The following is a 14,381-nucleotide window of genomic DNA, read 5'->3' on the forward strand; positions in this document are numbered from 1 at the left end:
GTTTGGATATGTCCTAGAGTATAATAGTTGCATTCTTAAAAAAACCTTACCGTATCAAAAATTGTTATAAAAATACTTGTTTCAATTAGAAAAAAAAGTATTCAGATTGGTGAGCTTTTACAGGAAGAATTTAAATGTTGAGGTATTTAGGTAACTTTAAGTATCTGACTTAACACTAAGTAAATTTATTATTCCAACTCCAGAGTAAATAGTCTTTCTTTTGTTGTTCTGCCACCACCATTATTAACACGGAGCTTTTTACACCTTTCTCTTCACCCCAAATATAAGAAGATATACTGTGCTTTCTTCTTATTCATTCATTTGGTGATTATTCCCCATTATCATTATCTAGTTACAGCCAAGAGAGGTCTCCTTAATGTAGATCAGTCACATTGTGTTCATTTGATGTTTTGAAAATTCAGAATACCTGCATATCATTAAAATGCTGTTATATAGCCTTTAAAATTTATAATTTTTAAGTCTATAGGAGTATGTTTTTGATATAGTGAGGAGAGGGAAAGCAGAACATGACACTATGCATATGTAATTATAATGATATATATGCATTTGCACCAATAATATGGAAATAACATTGTTAAGAGGTTAGAGTTTAGAATCCTAAAGGAAGGATCTGACTAGAATCCTTATTAGCTATATAACTTTCGTTAAGTCATTTAACTTCTCTAAACTCATTTTCCTTATTTGAAATGTGAGTGATAACAGTACCTATCTCCTTGTTTCCTCCTAGGATTAAATGAGATAATTCACATAAAGATTTTAACAAAGTTATTGGCACACACATAATTAGCCACCCAGTAAAAATGAGCTGTTAAATCTAGATTGTAATGATGGATTTGAGGATGTAGTTTCTTTTTTCCCATTGTCAAAGTTCTGTTTGAGTGATCGATTTGATTTATTGTTTTTACTTATAAAAGTGATTTGTCTAAAATGCTTTGATGAAAAAAAATTTTTTTAAATAAAATGCTTTGATGATTTTTTTTATCATAATTGATAGTTTTTGCCTTCTCTGAGACCACCAGTATTTCTCTTTAGTTTATTAAAATGCCAGATGCCATAACATACCCTTTTATTAGTTGACCTAAATTACCAGCCATAAGTTCATATCCCTAAAATTATACTTTATTTTATACTTTCAGGTATGGTTTAGGAATGATTTATTACAAGCAAGAAAAATTCAGCCTTGCAGAAATGCATTTCCAGAAAGCACTTGATATCAACCCTCAAAGTTCAGTTTTACTTTGCCACATTGGAGTAGTAAGTAGCTTTCTAAATATTTTCCAGTGAATCTCCCTTTAGAAATGTATTTGTTATTGACTTAATTGCTCTGGTGAAGATTAGGGCTTTTTGTTTGTTTGTTTATATTATGGAACAACATCATGGATTATTTAATAGCCAAAATATCACCTTTTTCCGTAGCATAGAGAAATCACTGGAGTACCCTCATTCCTTGGGCAAATCCATTTCTCTGAACTTCCATTTTATAAATGACAAGTAATACCATCTTATCTACCTCATAGGGCTGTTGTAAGACTCACATGAGATACTTCATATTTTGAAAGCACTTTTTCCATGTTAATATTTAGCTCCTAAATTCAGTAATTATTATTTCAAGACAAATGGTTCCCTGTGTTTTAGCTGCTGAGTGATATAGGTATGTCAGAACTAATTAAAATTCTTTTTTTATTTTACTTTATTTTTCTTTAAAGTCAATTAATTACCATATAATGTATTAAAACTATTAAGTTTTAGAGGTAGAGTTCAGTGATTCGTCAGTCTCATATAATACCCAGTGCTCATTATATCACATGCCCTCCTTAATGTCCATCACCCAGTTACCCCATCCCCTGATACCTCTCCCCTCCAGCAACACTAAGTTTGTTTCCTATGATTAAGAGTCTCTTATGGTTTGTCTCCCTCTCTGGTTTCATCTTATTTTATTTTTCCCTCCCTTCCCCTATGATCCTCTGTTTTATTTATTAAATTCCACATATGAGTGAGATCATATGATAATTATCTTTCTCTGATTAACTTATTTCGCTTAGCATAATACTCTAGTTCCTGCAAATGGCAAGATTTCACCTTTTGTGATGGCTGAGTAGTATTCCATTGTATATGTATACTACATCTTTATCCGTTCACCTGTTGATAGACATCTGGGCTCTTTCCATAGTTTGGCTATTGTGGACATTGCTGCTCTAAACACTGGGGTGCAGGTGCCCCTTCAAATCACTACATTTGAATCCCTCAGGTAGATACCTAATAATGCAATTGCTGGGTCATAGGGTAGCTCTATTTTCAACTTTTTGAGGAACCTCCATACTGCCTTCCAGAGTGGCTGCACCAGCTTGCATTCCCACCAACAGTGTAAGTAAGGGGTTTCTCCTTCTCTGCATCCTTGCCAACATCTGTCATTTCCTGACTTGATAATTTTAGCCGTTCTGACCAGAGTGGTCATTGTGGTTTTGATTTGTATTTCCCTGGTGCTAAGTGATATTGAGCATTTTTTCATGTGTCTGTTGGCCATTTGGATATCTTCTTTGGAGCAGTGTCTATTCATGTCTTCTGCCCATTTCTTGATTGGATTATTTGTTCTTGGATATTGAGTTTGATAAGTTCTTTATAGATTTTTGGATACTAGCCCTTTATCTGAGAAGTCATTTGCAAATATCTTCTCCCATTCTGTCGGTTGTCTTTCAGTTTTGTTGACTGTTTCCTTTGCTTTGCAAAAGCTTTTTATCTTGATAAAGTCCCAGTAGTTCATTTTTGCCTTTTGTTTCACCTGCCTTTTGAAACATGTATAACAAGAAGTTGCTGTGGCCGAGGTCAGAGAGGTTGCTGCCTGTATTCTCCTCCAGGATTTTGATGGATTCTTGTCTCACATTTAGGTCTTTCATTTTGAGTCTATTTTTGTGTATGGTATAAGAAAATGGTCCAGTTTCATTCTTCTGCATGTGGCTGTCCAGTTTTCCCAACACCATTTGTTGAAGAGACTGTCTTTTTTCCATTGGATATTCTTTCCTGCTTTGTCAAAGATTAGTTGACCACAGAGTTGAGGGTTCATTTCTGGGTTCTCTGTTCTGTTCCATTGATCTATGTGTCTGTTTTTGTGCCAGTACCATACCGTCATGATGTGTGGTAGGGCTTTGTAGTAGAGCTTGACGTCCAGAATTGTGATGCCATCAGCTTTGGTTTTCTTTTTCAACATTCCTTTGGCAATTCGGGATCTTTTCTGGTTTCCATACAAATTGTAGGATTCTTTGTTCAGGCTCTGTGAAAAAAGTTCTTGGTATTTTGACAGGGATTACATTGAATGTATAGATTGTTCTAAACATTTTAACAATATTTTTCTCCCAATCCATGAGCGTGGAAAGTTTTTCCATTTCTTTGTGTCTTCCTCAGTTTCTTTCACAAGTTTTCTATAGTTTTCTGAGTATAGATCCTTTGCCTCCTTGGTTAGATACCTAGGTATCTTATGGTTTTGGGTGCAATTGTAAACGGAATCAACTCCTTAATTTCTCTTTTCTTCTGTCTCATTAGTCTGTGGGAATGCAACTGATTTCTGTGCATTGATTTTGTATCCTGCCACTGTGCTGAATTCCTCTATGAGTTCTAGCAATTTTGGGGTGGAGGCTTTTGGGTTTTCCACATAGAGTATCGTGTCATCTGCGAAAAGTTAGAGTTTGACTTCTTTGCTGATTCAGATACCTTTTATTTCTTTTTGTTGTCTGATTACTGAGGCTAGGGCTTCTAGTACTATGTTGAACAACAGGCGTGAGAGTGGCCATCCCTGACATGTTCCGACCTTAGGGGAAAAGCTCTCAGTTTTTCCCCATTGAGAATGATATTCGCTGTTGGCTTTTCATATGTGGTTTTTATGATATTTTGAGGTATGTTCCCTCTATCTCTACACTGTGAACAGTTTTAATCAAGAAAGGATGTTGTATTTTGTCAGATGCTTTTTCTGCATCTATTGGGAGGGTGATATGGTTCTTGTCCTTTCTTTTATTAAGGTAGTGTATCACATTGATTGATTTGTGGATGTTGAACCACGCTTGCAGCCCAGGAATAAATCCCACTTGGTCATGGTGAATAATCCTTTTACTGTACCATGGGAACACTTTGGCTAATATCTTGGTGAGAATTTCTGCATCCATGTTCATTAGGGATATTGGTCTGTAATTCTCCTTTTTGGTGGGGTCTTTGTCTGGCTTTGGGATCAAGGTAATGCTGGTCTCATAGAAAAAGTTTGGAAGTTTTTCTTCCATTTCTTTTTTTGAAACAGCTTCAGAAGAATAGGTATTCTTTAAATGTTTGGTAGAATTCCCCCTGGGAAGCCATCTGGCCCTGGGCTTTTGTGTGCTGGGAGATTTTTTTATTACTGCTTCAATTTCCTTGCTGGTTATGGGTCTGTTCAGGTTTTCTATTTCTGCCTGTTTCAGTCTTGGCAGTTTATACACCTCTAGGAATGCATCCATTTCTTCCAGATTGCCTAATTTGTTGGCATATAGTTGCTCATAATATTTTCTTAAAACTGTTTGTGTTTTTTTGGTGTTGGTTGTGATCTCTCCTCTTTCATTCATGATTTTATTTATTTGGTCCTTTCTCTTTTCTTTTTGAAAAGCCTGGCCAGAGTTTATCAATCTTATTAATTCTTTCAAAGAACCATTTCCTAGTTGATCTGTTGATCTGTTCTACTTTTCTTCTGTTTCCTATTTCATTGATTTCTGCTCTCATCTTTATTAATTCTCTTCTCCTGGTGGGTTTAGACTTTATCTGCTGTTCTTTCCAGCTCCTTTAGGTGTAAGGTTAGGCTGTATATTTGAGACCTTTCTTGTTTCTTGAGAAAGGCTTGTATTGCTATATACTTCCCTCTTAGGACTGCCTTTACTGCATCCCAAAGTTTTGAACAGTTGTGTTTTCATATTCAGTTGTTCCCATGAATTTTTAAAATTCTTCTTTAATTTCCTGGTTGACCCATTCATTCCTTAGTAGGATGCTCTTTAACCTCCATATATTTGAGCTCCTTCTGAATTTCCTCTTGTGGTTGAATTCAACTTTTAAAGCATTGTAGTCTGAAAATATTCAGGAAATGATCCAAATCTTTTGGTACCAGTTGAGGACTGATTTGTGACCCAGTATGTGGTCTGTTCTGGAGAATGTTCCATATGCACTCGAGAAGAATATGTGTTCTGTTGCTTTAGGATGGAATGCTCTGAATCTGTCTGTGAAGTCCATCTGGTCCAGTGTGTCATACAAAACCCTTGTTTCCTTGTTGATCTTCTGCTTAGATGATCTGTCCATTGCAGTGAGTGGGGTGTTAAAGTCTCCTATTATTGTTGTATTATTATCAATGTGTTTCTTTAATTTTGTTATTAATTGGTTTATATAATTGGCTGCTCCCATGTTAGGGGCATAAATATTTACAATTGTTAGATCTTCTTGTTGGATAGCCCTTTAATTATGACATAGTATCCTTCCTCATCTCTTATTATAGTCTTTGGTTTAAAATGTAATTTGTCTGATATAAGGATTGCTACCCCAGCTTTCTTTTGATGTCCATTAGCATAATAAATGGTTTTTTGCCCCCTCACTTTCAGTCTGGAGGTGTCTTTGGGTCCAAAATGAGTCTCTTGAAGATAGCATATTGATGGGTCTTGCTTTTTTTATCCAATCTGATACCCTGTATCTTTTGATTAGGGCATTTAGCCCATTTACATTCAGAGTAACAAAGATATGAATTTAGTGCCATTGTATTGCCTATAAAGTCATTGTTTCTGTATACTGTCTCTGTTCCTTTCTGGTCTATGTTACTTTTGGGTTCTCATCACTTAAAGGATCCCCTTTAATATTTCTTGCAGGGCTGGTTTAGTGATCACACAATCTTTTAGTTTCTGTTTGTCCTGGAAGCTTTTAATGTCTCCTATTTTGAATGACTGCTTTGCTGGATAAAGTATTCTTGGCTTTATATTTTTCTCATTTAGCACCCTGAATATATCATGCCAGTCCTTTCTGGCCTGCCAGCTCTCTGTGGATAGGTTTGCTGCCAGCTTTATGTTTATACCCTTGTAGGTTAAGGACCTCTTGTCCCAAGCTGCTTTCAGGATTTTCTCTTTGTCTCTGAGATTTGCAAGTTTCACTATTATATGTCAAGGTGTTGACCTATTTTTATTGATTCGAGGAGGGTTCTCTGTGCCTCCTGGACTTGAATGCCTGCTTCCTTCCCCAGATTAGGGAAGTTCTCAGCTATAATTTGCTCCAGTATACCTTCTGCCCCCCTCTTTCTCTTTCCTCTTCATTTGGGATCCCAATTATTCTAATATTGTTTCACTTTATGGTATCACTCATCTCTCAATTTCTTCCCTCGTGATCCAGTAGTTGTTTCTCTCTTTTTCTGAGCTTCTTTATTTTCTGTTAATTCTCTCTCTTCTGCCTCATTTATCCTAGCAGTTAGAGCCTCCATTTTTTATTGCATCTCATTAATGAGCCTTTTTTATTTCGACTTGATTAGATTTTAGTTCTTTTATTTCTCCAGAAAGGGATTCTCTGTGTTTTTTTAAAGTTCAGCTAGTATCTTTAAAATTGTTATTCTGAACTCTACTTCCAACATCTTACTTATATCCATACTGGTTAGGTCCCTGGCAGTCAGTACTCTTGTTCTCTTCTTTGAAGTGAGTTTTCCATCTTGTCATTCTTGCAGAAAGTGGTCGCTTTTCTATTTGTAGTTTTGCAAAAATTCTTTTCTTAGATGTCCAGTTGAATTGCAGGTGTTCAGAATGATTTGATAGTCATCTAGCTGAATTCCTGGGACCAGACAAAACTAAGGCCTCCTACTCCTCTGCCATCCTGGACTCTCTCCCAGAACTAATTAAAATTCTTTTTTTTTTTTTTTTAAGATTTTATTTTATTTATTTGACAGAGATAGAGACAGCCAGCGAGAGAGGGAACACAAGCAGGGGGAGTGGGAGAGGAAGAAGCAGGCCCATAGCGGAGGAGCCTGATGTGGGGCTCGATCCCACAATGCCGGGATCACGCCCTGAGCCAAAGGCAGACGCTTAACCGCTGTGCCACCCAGGCGCCCCGGAGAACTAATTAAAATTCTTAAAAGGCGATGTGGATCACCATTTTACTTTTTAAAGAAACTGGTTTTTTTACATTTAAAAATCTTGGTACATTTTATAAAAACAAGAGGTAATGTTGTAATAAAACAGCAGCTTTGTTAGGTAGCATACTGTTTGTTTACTCTGTGCAATAAAATACTTTGTTCATACTGCACTTATTCAACATGACTACCAGTCACTACAGACATTTCATGAATCTTCATGGGACTCCCATAGACTTACTGTTGAGATGGAGAGAAATTTATGATCATAATGTGCCATGAAAACTTGAAAACATTACTTCTACTAGAAGATAATGTTCATATTATTTGAATTGCTTTTAGGTGCTGAACAGCTGAGTTACAAGGACTGAATGTGGAAAGCATTCTAAAATCTCATGAACACTGTTGTTCACACCTTCTTCAGAACGCAGTAAACTTTAAGCTTGTTTGACACATTTCTCTTCATACATAGCGAGCAACAGCACCCAATAAAAGCCTGAGACGTAATGCTGCTGTGTAAACATGGCAACTGTTCCTGAAAAAAGAAGTACAGAATGTATACTCCAAAGCTGCCCGGTTCCATAATCTGTATCACATAGATCACATAATCACACACATGGATATACACATGTATATGTGTATATATATACACATGCAAGAACATAAGATGACAGGGAAGTCTAGTCACAGCAGTTTACAGGCTCAATATATTTTTTACACTATGCTTGAAGGAAAATTTCAGTATTTTACAGTCTTTTAGTAGGTGTTATATACACTTCACTTTATGAAATCTAAAAGGTATTGAAATAAATTTTTTCCAACATTTTGGTAATAAAACAGATAGTGTTTCCCCAAATACTTGTACTGTCTGTCTACATGATCTGTTTGACCTGAGAACCACTAATCACAAAAACTGACTCAGTGGAATAACTAGAAAGATGATGAGGGCAAAGAAGATTACCAATTTGATGAACTCAACACAGATTTTGCATAAATTAGCAGATCAGGAGTTGTAACTCAGTTATGTCAAAAACTCCATTACCGGCTGTTTTGGTGCTATAGGTAGAATAGCACGTGGTAAAAAATACGAAGTATTGGCTCGTCGGGTAACATGATGGAAAGGTGCAGTATCTGATGGAATGGGAAGGAGCAACTTTGTCCTGACTGTAGGACTGAACATTATGTTCACTGCACTCTCCTTTTCTTTTCTTTTTTCTTTTTTAAGATTTTATTTATTCATTTGAGAGAGAGAGCACGTGCTTGAGTGGTGGGGAGGGGCGGATGGAGGGAGTGAAGCAGACTCCCCACTGAGCAGGGAACCCAACAACATTGGACTTGATCCTGAGCCAAAGGCAGATGCGTAACTGACTGAACTACCCAGGCGCCTGCCCCCCATTTTTTTTTTTTTTAAGATTTTATTTGAGAGCGAGAGAGAGTGCACTCTTCATTTTCTGTATACACAGTGCAAAGCCCTAAAGGAGTCTGGCCTTTACTTTTTTTTTTAAGAAAGGAAAAGGTAAAAAAAAAATTACAAAAGGAGATAACTAGCCTTAACATGTACCTGTCAATATTATGAATATTGTCATAAAAAGCTATCTTTTAAAAATCAGAACAGAAACTTAATTTTTTTTAATCTTAAGATTTTCTAGGATAGGATATTAAAAATTATTCAAATCCATGCATGGTGTTAAGATCATTTTTCTAGTTATTCCATTGAGTCAGTTTTTGGATCACCATTTTTATGTGTTTTTTTTTTAAGTGTTTGATAATAAGTTGTACTTCAACTGGAGAAGAAGTATGTTTGCTTTTTGAAATCTCATTTATTAGTTTCTCTGTAAGCACGAGGAGTTCTTGTTCTTGCCTCTTGCCCATGTCCTCCCTCTCTCCCTCCCCCGCCCTTCACTTTCTCTCAGCAAGCTTGGCTTTTGTGGGAATGACCATACAATGTGAGGAAATTATGTGAGTTTTGGGAATTTCACTCTTCATTTTGGGAGAAGAATTATAGTTCTTTATAATTTTTTTTAGTTGCCATGGTAACTTTTTTCATAGATACTATGCAAAATATATCAACAAAGAATTTTTCTTCATCACTTAAGTAAATCAAACTTAAGTACCTCTTGATACCTTTTAGTGAAGTTGGACATCTTTTAAATTAGGCTTTCTTCTAAAGTGATTGTGGAATAGATGGTTTTAAGATTTTGTGTGCTTCATTTGAAGAAGTTTTCAGGTAATAGAATATGGTTTTCTCTGTTAGAGAGCTAGTGTTGAGGATTTCAGTCCAGCGGGCAGAATATTTGGCCACGTGTAGTAATAACCTTGAGCAAAGATCATCGTGCAGATGAATTTAGCAACCGGATTTGGGCAGTACCATTCTCGTTACAGTGCGTAGTATTTGTTCAAGTTCCACAGCCACATCCACGCACTTACGTTTCTTTTTAACATACAGTTCGTCCAAGGAGGAGCACGGCATAGCATGAGTGTATGCAAATGAATAAATAGTGATGTTTGGGGTTGTGTGGGGGTTTTCTTTATTTAAAATATTTACTTCCCCATATTACAGATCAGTGGTTTTCAATGTAATTGAAATGTAATTGTTCTGAGTGAAGCAGGGCTGGTAAGGATTTAGAGCCAAATCCTCTAGTGTTTCTTTGAACATAGTTTTGAAAAGCCTAAGATTTAGAGGACCATAATAAACATTGAAATGTGAGTATTATCTAGCTAAATAGTACAGATTTTCTTTTTTTTTTTTTTTTAAGATTTTATTTATTTATTTGACAGAGAGATAGCCAGTGAGAGAGGGAACACAAGCAGGGGGAGTGGGAGAGGAAGAAGTTCCCCCAGCAGAACAGGGAGCCTGATGCGGGGCTCAATCCCAGGACCCTGGGATTACGCCCTGAGCCGAAGGCAGACGCTTAACGACTGAGCCACCCAGGCGCCCCAGTACAGATTTTCTTGTGAGGGAAAAATCAAGGTTTTTCTTGTCTTTTAGACTTAAAGGTACTAAATATCTGCTCTAAAGATAAAATAATCATTGTGAATTATCATTATGGATACATAATGGTGGATTGAGTGCCAGAGGACCTAGGTTCTGATCCCAGAGCAAGTTATTTAACATTCTGGGCTTCAGTATTCTCATCTTGAAAGTGAAGCAGTTTAACTAGAATTAGAAGAGATTTTAGAGATAATCTATTAATAGTCTGGTAATCAACTATTAAGTCCACTTAACTCTGTGGAAAACCCTCTCAGACCATACAACTGTAGTAGTTTTAATATCTTTTTATTTTAAGTAATCTGTATGCCCAAGTGGGGCTCGAACTCATGACCCTGAGATCAAGAGTTGCATGCACTACCAACTGAGCCAGCCAAATGCCTCAGTAGTCTTATTATCTTTACGTTGATTTGAGTCACAGTGTTTGGTTCTCCCCTTTCTTCATAAGTATCAAAAGGAAACATTAATATGATCTTTATTTCTTACAGGTTCAGCATGCACTGAAAAAATCCGAGAAGGCTTTGGATACCCTAAACAAAGCCATTGTCATTGATCCCAAGAACCCTCTATGCAAATTTCACAGAGCCTCAGTTTTATTTGCAAATGAAAAATATAAGGTAAGATATATATTTTAGTGGTTTTCAGCATTTTATTGCTTAAGTTTTGCCCCTTCTTTTAATAGACCAAAAGCTATTTATACTTTTTCATCTCTGATAGTTTATTTTTCCCATTTCCAGAAGCTATTCATTTTCTTTTGTGATTTTATTTATTTATGAAATTCTGATAGGATGAATTGTATGGATATTTAGGAATATGTGTTATCCCTCGTAAGGACTCCATATATAGAAAGGCAGTTTTTCCATCAGGGAGTTATCTTAAGGGTAAGATCTAAACCATCTTCTTAGGACCAAAATATCTGAACAGGTGGCAAACGAATGTGTGTACATTATTCAACAGATATTTACTGAGTACCTATTACATGTCCAGGACTAGGAATATGGTGGCAAGGAAACCAAAGCAATCACATTTCCTGCCTTTGAAGAACTCACCGTATAGTACCCGTTTAGAGCGGCAACAGACGTTAATCAAGTAATGACAAAAATAATAAATGTCGAGTACATAAAGGAAACGTATAGTGAGTTATGGAAGCTTATCATAAGGATACTTGGTCTAGTCTGATGTGTTTCTCTCTCCTTCTCACACTATTTTCCAAATTGTGGAGCTGTAGCATGAAAAAAAACAGAAAAGAAGATAAGGAAAATTGAGAAAGAAAAAAGAGGCATAAAGTGACATGGGATTTTTGTCATCATTTACTCAATCATAAACCATGAGTACAAAGTTTTTATCTAAAGTTCAGGTTACTTTTTTAATAAATTTAGGCTTTTCCTAAAAAGAGTAAAAACTTACCAAAAAAAGAAAACCTCCAAAATTTAAGTGCACTGAAAATGTTGGGCCAAATAATCCATTTCAGTAGACTTCCCTAGAAATCAGTTCCCGTACACATTGACATTTGCTGAAATTGAAAAATACAAAACCAATGATAAACTCTTAATATTTCCAAACTAATAAAGATACATATGGGATCAACCATCTAATTTATTCTTTGTCATTTATTCAGTGATTCCCCTAATCTGACTCTGTTTTTCTTTATCAAGAAGTGGATGTCTAGTCCTAAAGCTACTTTTAAATCGAAGAAACACTTTTCAACTTTTAACTTGCTCTTTGAGGTACTATATGTAATTCGTCATTTGTTTTCGTGTTTTTGCATCATTGTACCTCTTTACATTTGTGGTCAGGTTCTTCAATTGAAGGATTTTATTCAATTTATTATTCTCAAAGCCATTTTAATGCCAACACACCTACCAAGTATGCCATATAAATCAGCCCTGTATTTGGTTCAAGGAGCCCAAATTCTAATCTGATCTATTGTTGAAGCCGTAGTGGTCACAGCCATTTTTGCCTACCAGCTTAGGGTTTGGCTAAATCATAAGGCCTACTTGGATGCATGGGTATATCCAGGATAGCTCTATTAAAATAAAAAGGGGTATGAGGAGAAGTTACTGATTACTTCTGAAATATCTTGGCTTGAAAAATGAAAAGCAAATGGTGGCAACCTCTCTGTGGCAAAAGTCTTGCTACATATCATCCTATATAATGTGCTGCATTGATATCAGGTAAGTCTTAAGTCTTTAAGGCAGAAATGAGATACTATGTTAGACACTGTTTCTCAATGAGTCTTAGTAATTAGATTATCGAGGTGGGGAGGTATGATAGATGCATGAAATTTTTATAACAATTAGAGCACGCAGTTATAGAAAGAAAACCTTCTGAACTGTGTGTGGTGAGCAGTTAAGGATTGGGGTGCATTGTCCCAGTTAAGATTTCTTTAAAGCAGTGATTCTCAAAGTGTGGCTTGGGAACTTCTGGGGGTCCCCAGAAATCCTTTCAAAGAGTCTACAAGGTCAAAACTATTTTCATAATAATATTTAGATGTTATTTGCCTTTTTCACTCTTATTCTCTCACCAACGTACAGTAGAATTTTCCAAAAGCTACGTGACAAATAGATTGAATGCAGAAGCAGATAAGAGAGTCCAGCTGTTTTCTTTTAACCAGAGATTTGCAAAAATTTTAAGCAGTGCCACTATTCTTACTGACTTATTGTTCTGAAAAAGTTATTTTTCATTAAAAAAATATTATCTGTGTTAACATGTAATGCTTTGGTGTTGTTACTTTTAAATTAATGGATAGATATTTTTAAAACTTTCCATGTTTTAATTTCTGATATAGTAAGTATCGATAGCTATAGTCCACATTAACAAAAACTCTTTGGGTTCCTCAGTAAGCTTTAAGAGTGTAAAGAAGTCTGGACACCCACCAAGTGTGAAAATTGCTTTTTTGTAGTATTAAAATCAGTCTCCAGCTTCTTCGTTGTGTTACAGGCTTTATCAGTCCCTGTCAGTAATGTTTGACAGGTGTTAACAGTGATTGTAAGTAGATAATATCGGTGACCACAGATCTTTTATCTTGATTCTTTTATTCCATGTATATTTTACAATACTTAATAGTATGGAAGGAATAGAGAAGTCTACCTCATAGAATTATCATATGTAATAAGTCTTCCATTCCTAGACAAGTAAGCATGATTCTCAAACCCATTCAGCCCAGCAGGGCTTCGAGTTTATTTCTCTTGGGTTGCCAGCAATTAGGAAGATAATGAAGTATTAAGGATGCACCACAGCCCCTTATGTCCTTGTGTAAAAAGCACAGCACTCTAAACAAATACACTGTCTAAGAAAGTGCATGCGTGTGTGTGTGTGTGCCTTTACTCTTCTTTTTTATTCCTTTTATAGACAATTTCAAACTTCACTGTACTGTGATAACGGTCCATGGAACCTACCACCCAGCTACTTTCACACTACTTCCTACAAAACTATTTTATGTAAATCTTTTATTTTAGATAATGCTAATAAAAATTTTACAAAAGCCGAGAAATTACATTTGGCCTCAAGTTAAGGGAGGGTCAGGTGGGAATGTATTAAACTTTTTTCAGAACTGTGAATTAAGATTGATTCCTTATTCTTTATACCCTTCTTAGAGAAATAACACTCAAGTCTTATACCGATCAATGAATCAATCCCTTATGTTACCCAAATGCTACAATCCTCTGATACTTTTATTAGCCCACTATCTGTGATCACTGCTTTATTCCTTATATCTTTATGGGGGCTTTTTATGAAAGTAATAGACTTGTTACCCAAAAATTCAAATAAAATGAAAGTATAAAAAAATATGAAGTGGAATGTGCCTCATAAGGGGACCCTCTAGGGAGGAGCATTGTTAATAACTCAGGACATACTTCTTTAGATCTTTTTCTCATTATTTATATATTTTAATTGTACCTAACAAAGTAGACTTACCCTGTTGTGGTAGGCAGGGTAATGACCCCTCAAGGGTACCCGTGCCCTAATCCTGAGCACCTGTGAATGTGTTACTTCACACAGCAGAAGAAACTTTACAGATGTGATTTAACGATATGGATCTTGAGTTAGGGAGAGTATTCTGCGTTATTCAGGCGGTCCTAGTCTAATCACATGAATCTGAAAAGTGGAGGATCTTTCCCAGCTGTAGTCAGAACTAGCATGAGAAGGACTCAACCAGCCTTTGTAGCCTTTGAAGATGGAGAAAGGAGGCTACAAGCCAAAAAATGTGGGCAGCCTCTAGATGCCAAGAAAGACAGGGAAACAGATACCCTCCAGAAAGGAAGGCACCTT

At 36.1% G+C, this 14,381-nt stretch overlaps 1 protein-coding gene across 5 annotated transcripts in view; it reads left to right on the plus strand.

Annotated features, from left to right (window-relative positions):
• Positions 1–14,381, plus strand: part of CDC27 (cell division cycle 27) — a 73,396-nt gene that overhangs the window by 51,747 nt on the left and 7,268 nt on the right. For all 5 annotated transcript variants that reach the window (XM_026512554.4, XM_026512557.4, XM_057317856.1 and 2 more), the window contains exons 15-16: positions 1,158–1,275; positions 10,598–10,726. In XM_026512554.4, the coding sequence (XP_026368339.1) occupies positions 1,158–1,275; positions 10,598–10,726 (247 nt within the window). The remainder of the gene's footprint in view (positions 1–1,157; positions 1,276–10,597; positions 10,727–14,381) is intronic.

The sequence above is a fragment of the Ursus arctos genome, unplaced genomic scaffold (assembly GCF_023065955.2).
Source record: "Ursus arctos isolate Adak ecotype North America unplaced genomic scaffold, UrsArc2.0 scaffold_24, whole genome shotgun sequence".
NCBI lineage: Eukaryota > Metazoa > Chordata > Mammalia > Carnivora > Ursidae > Ursus > Ursus arctos.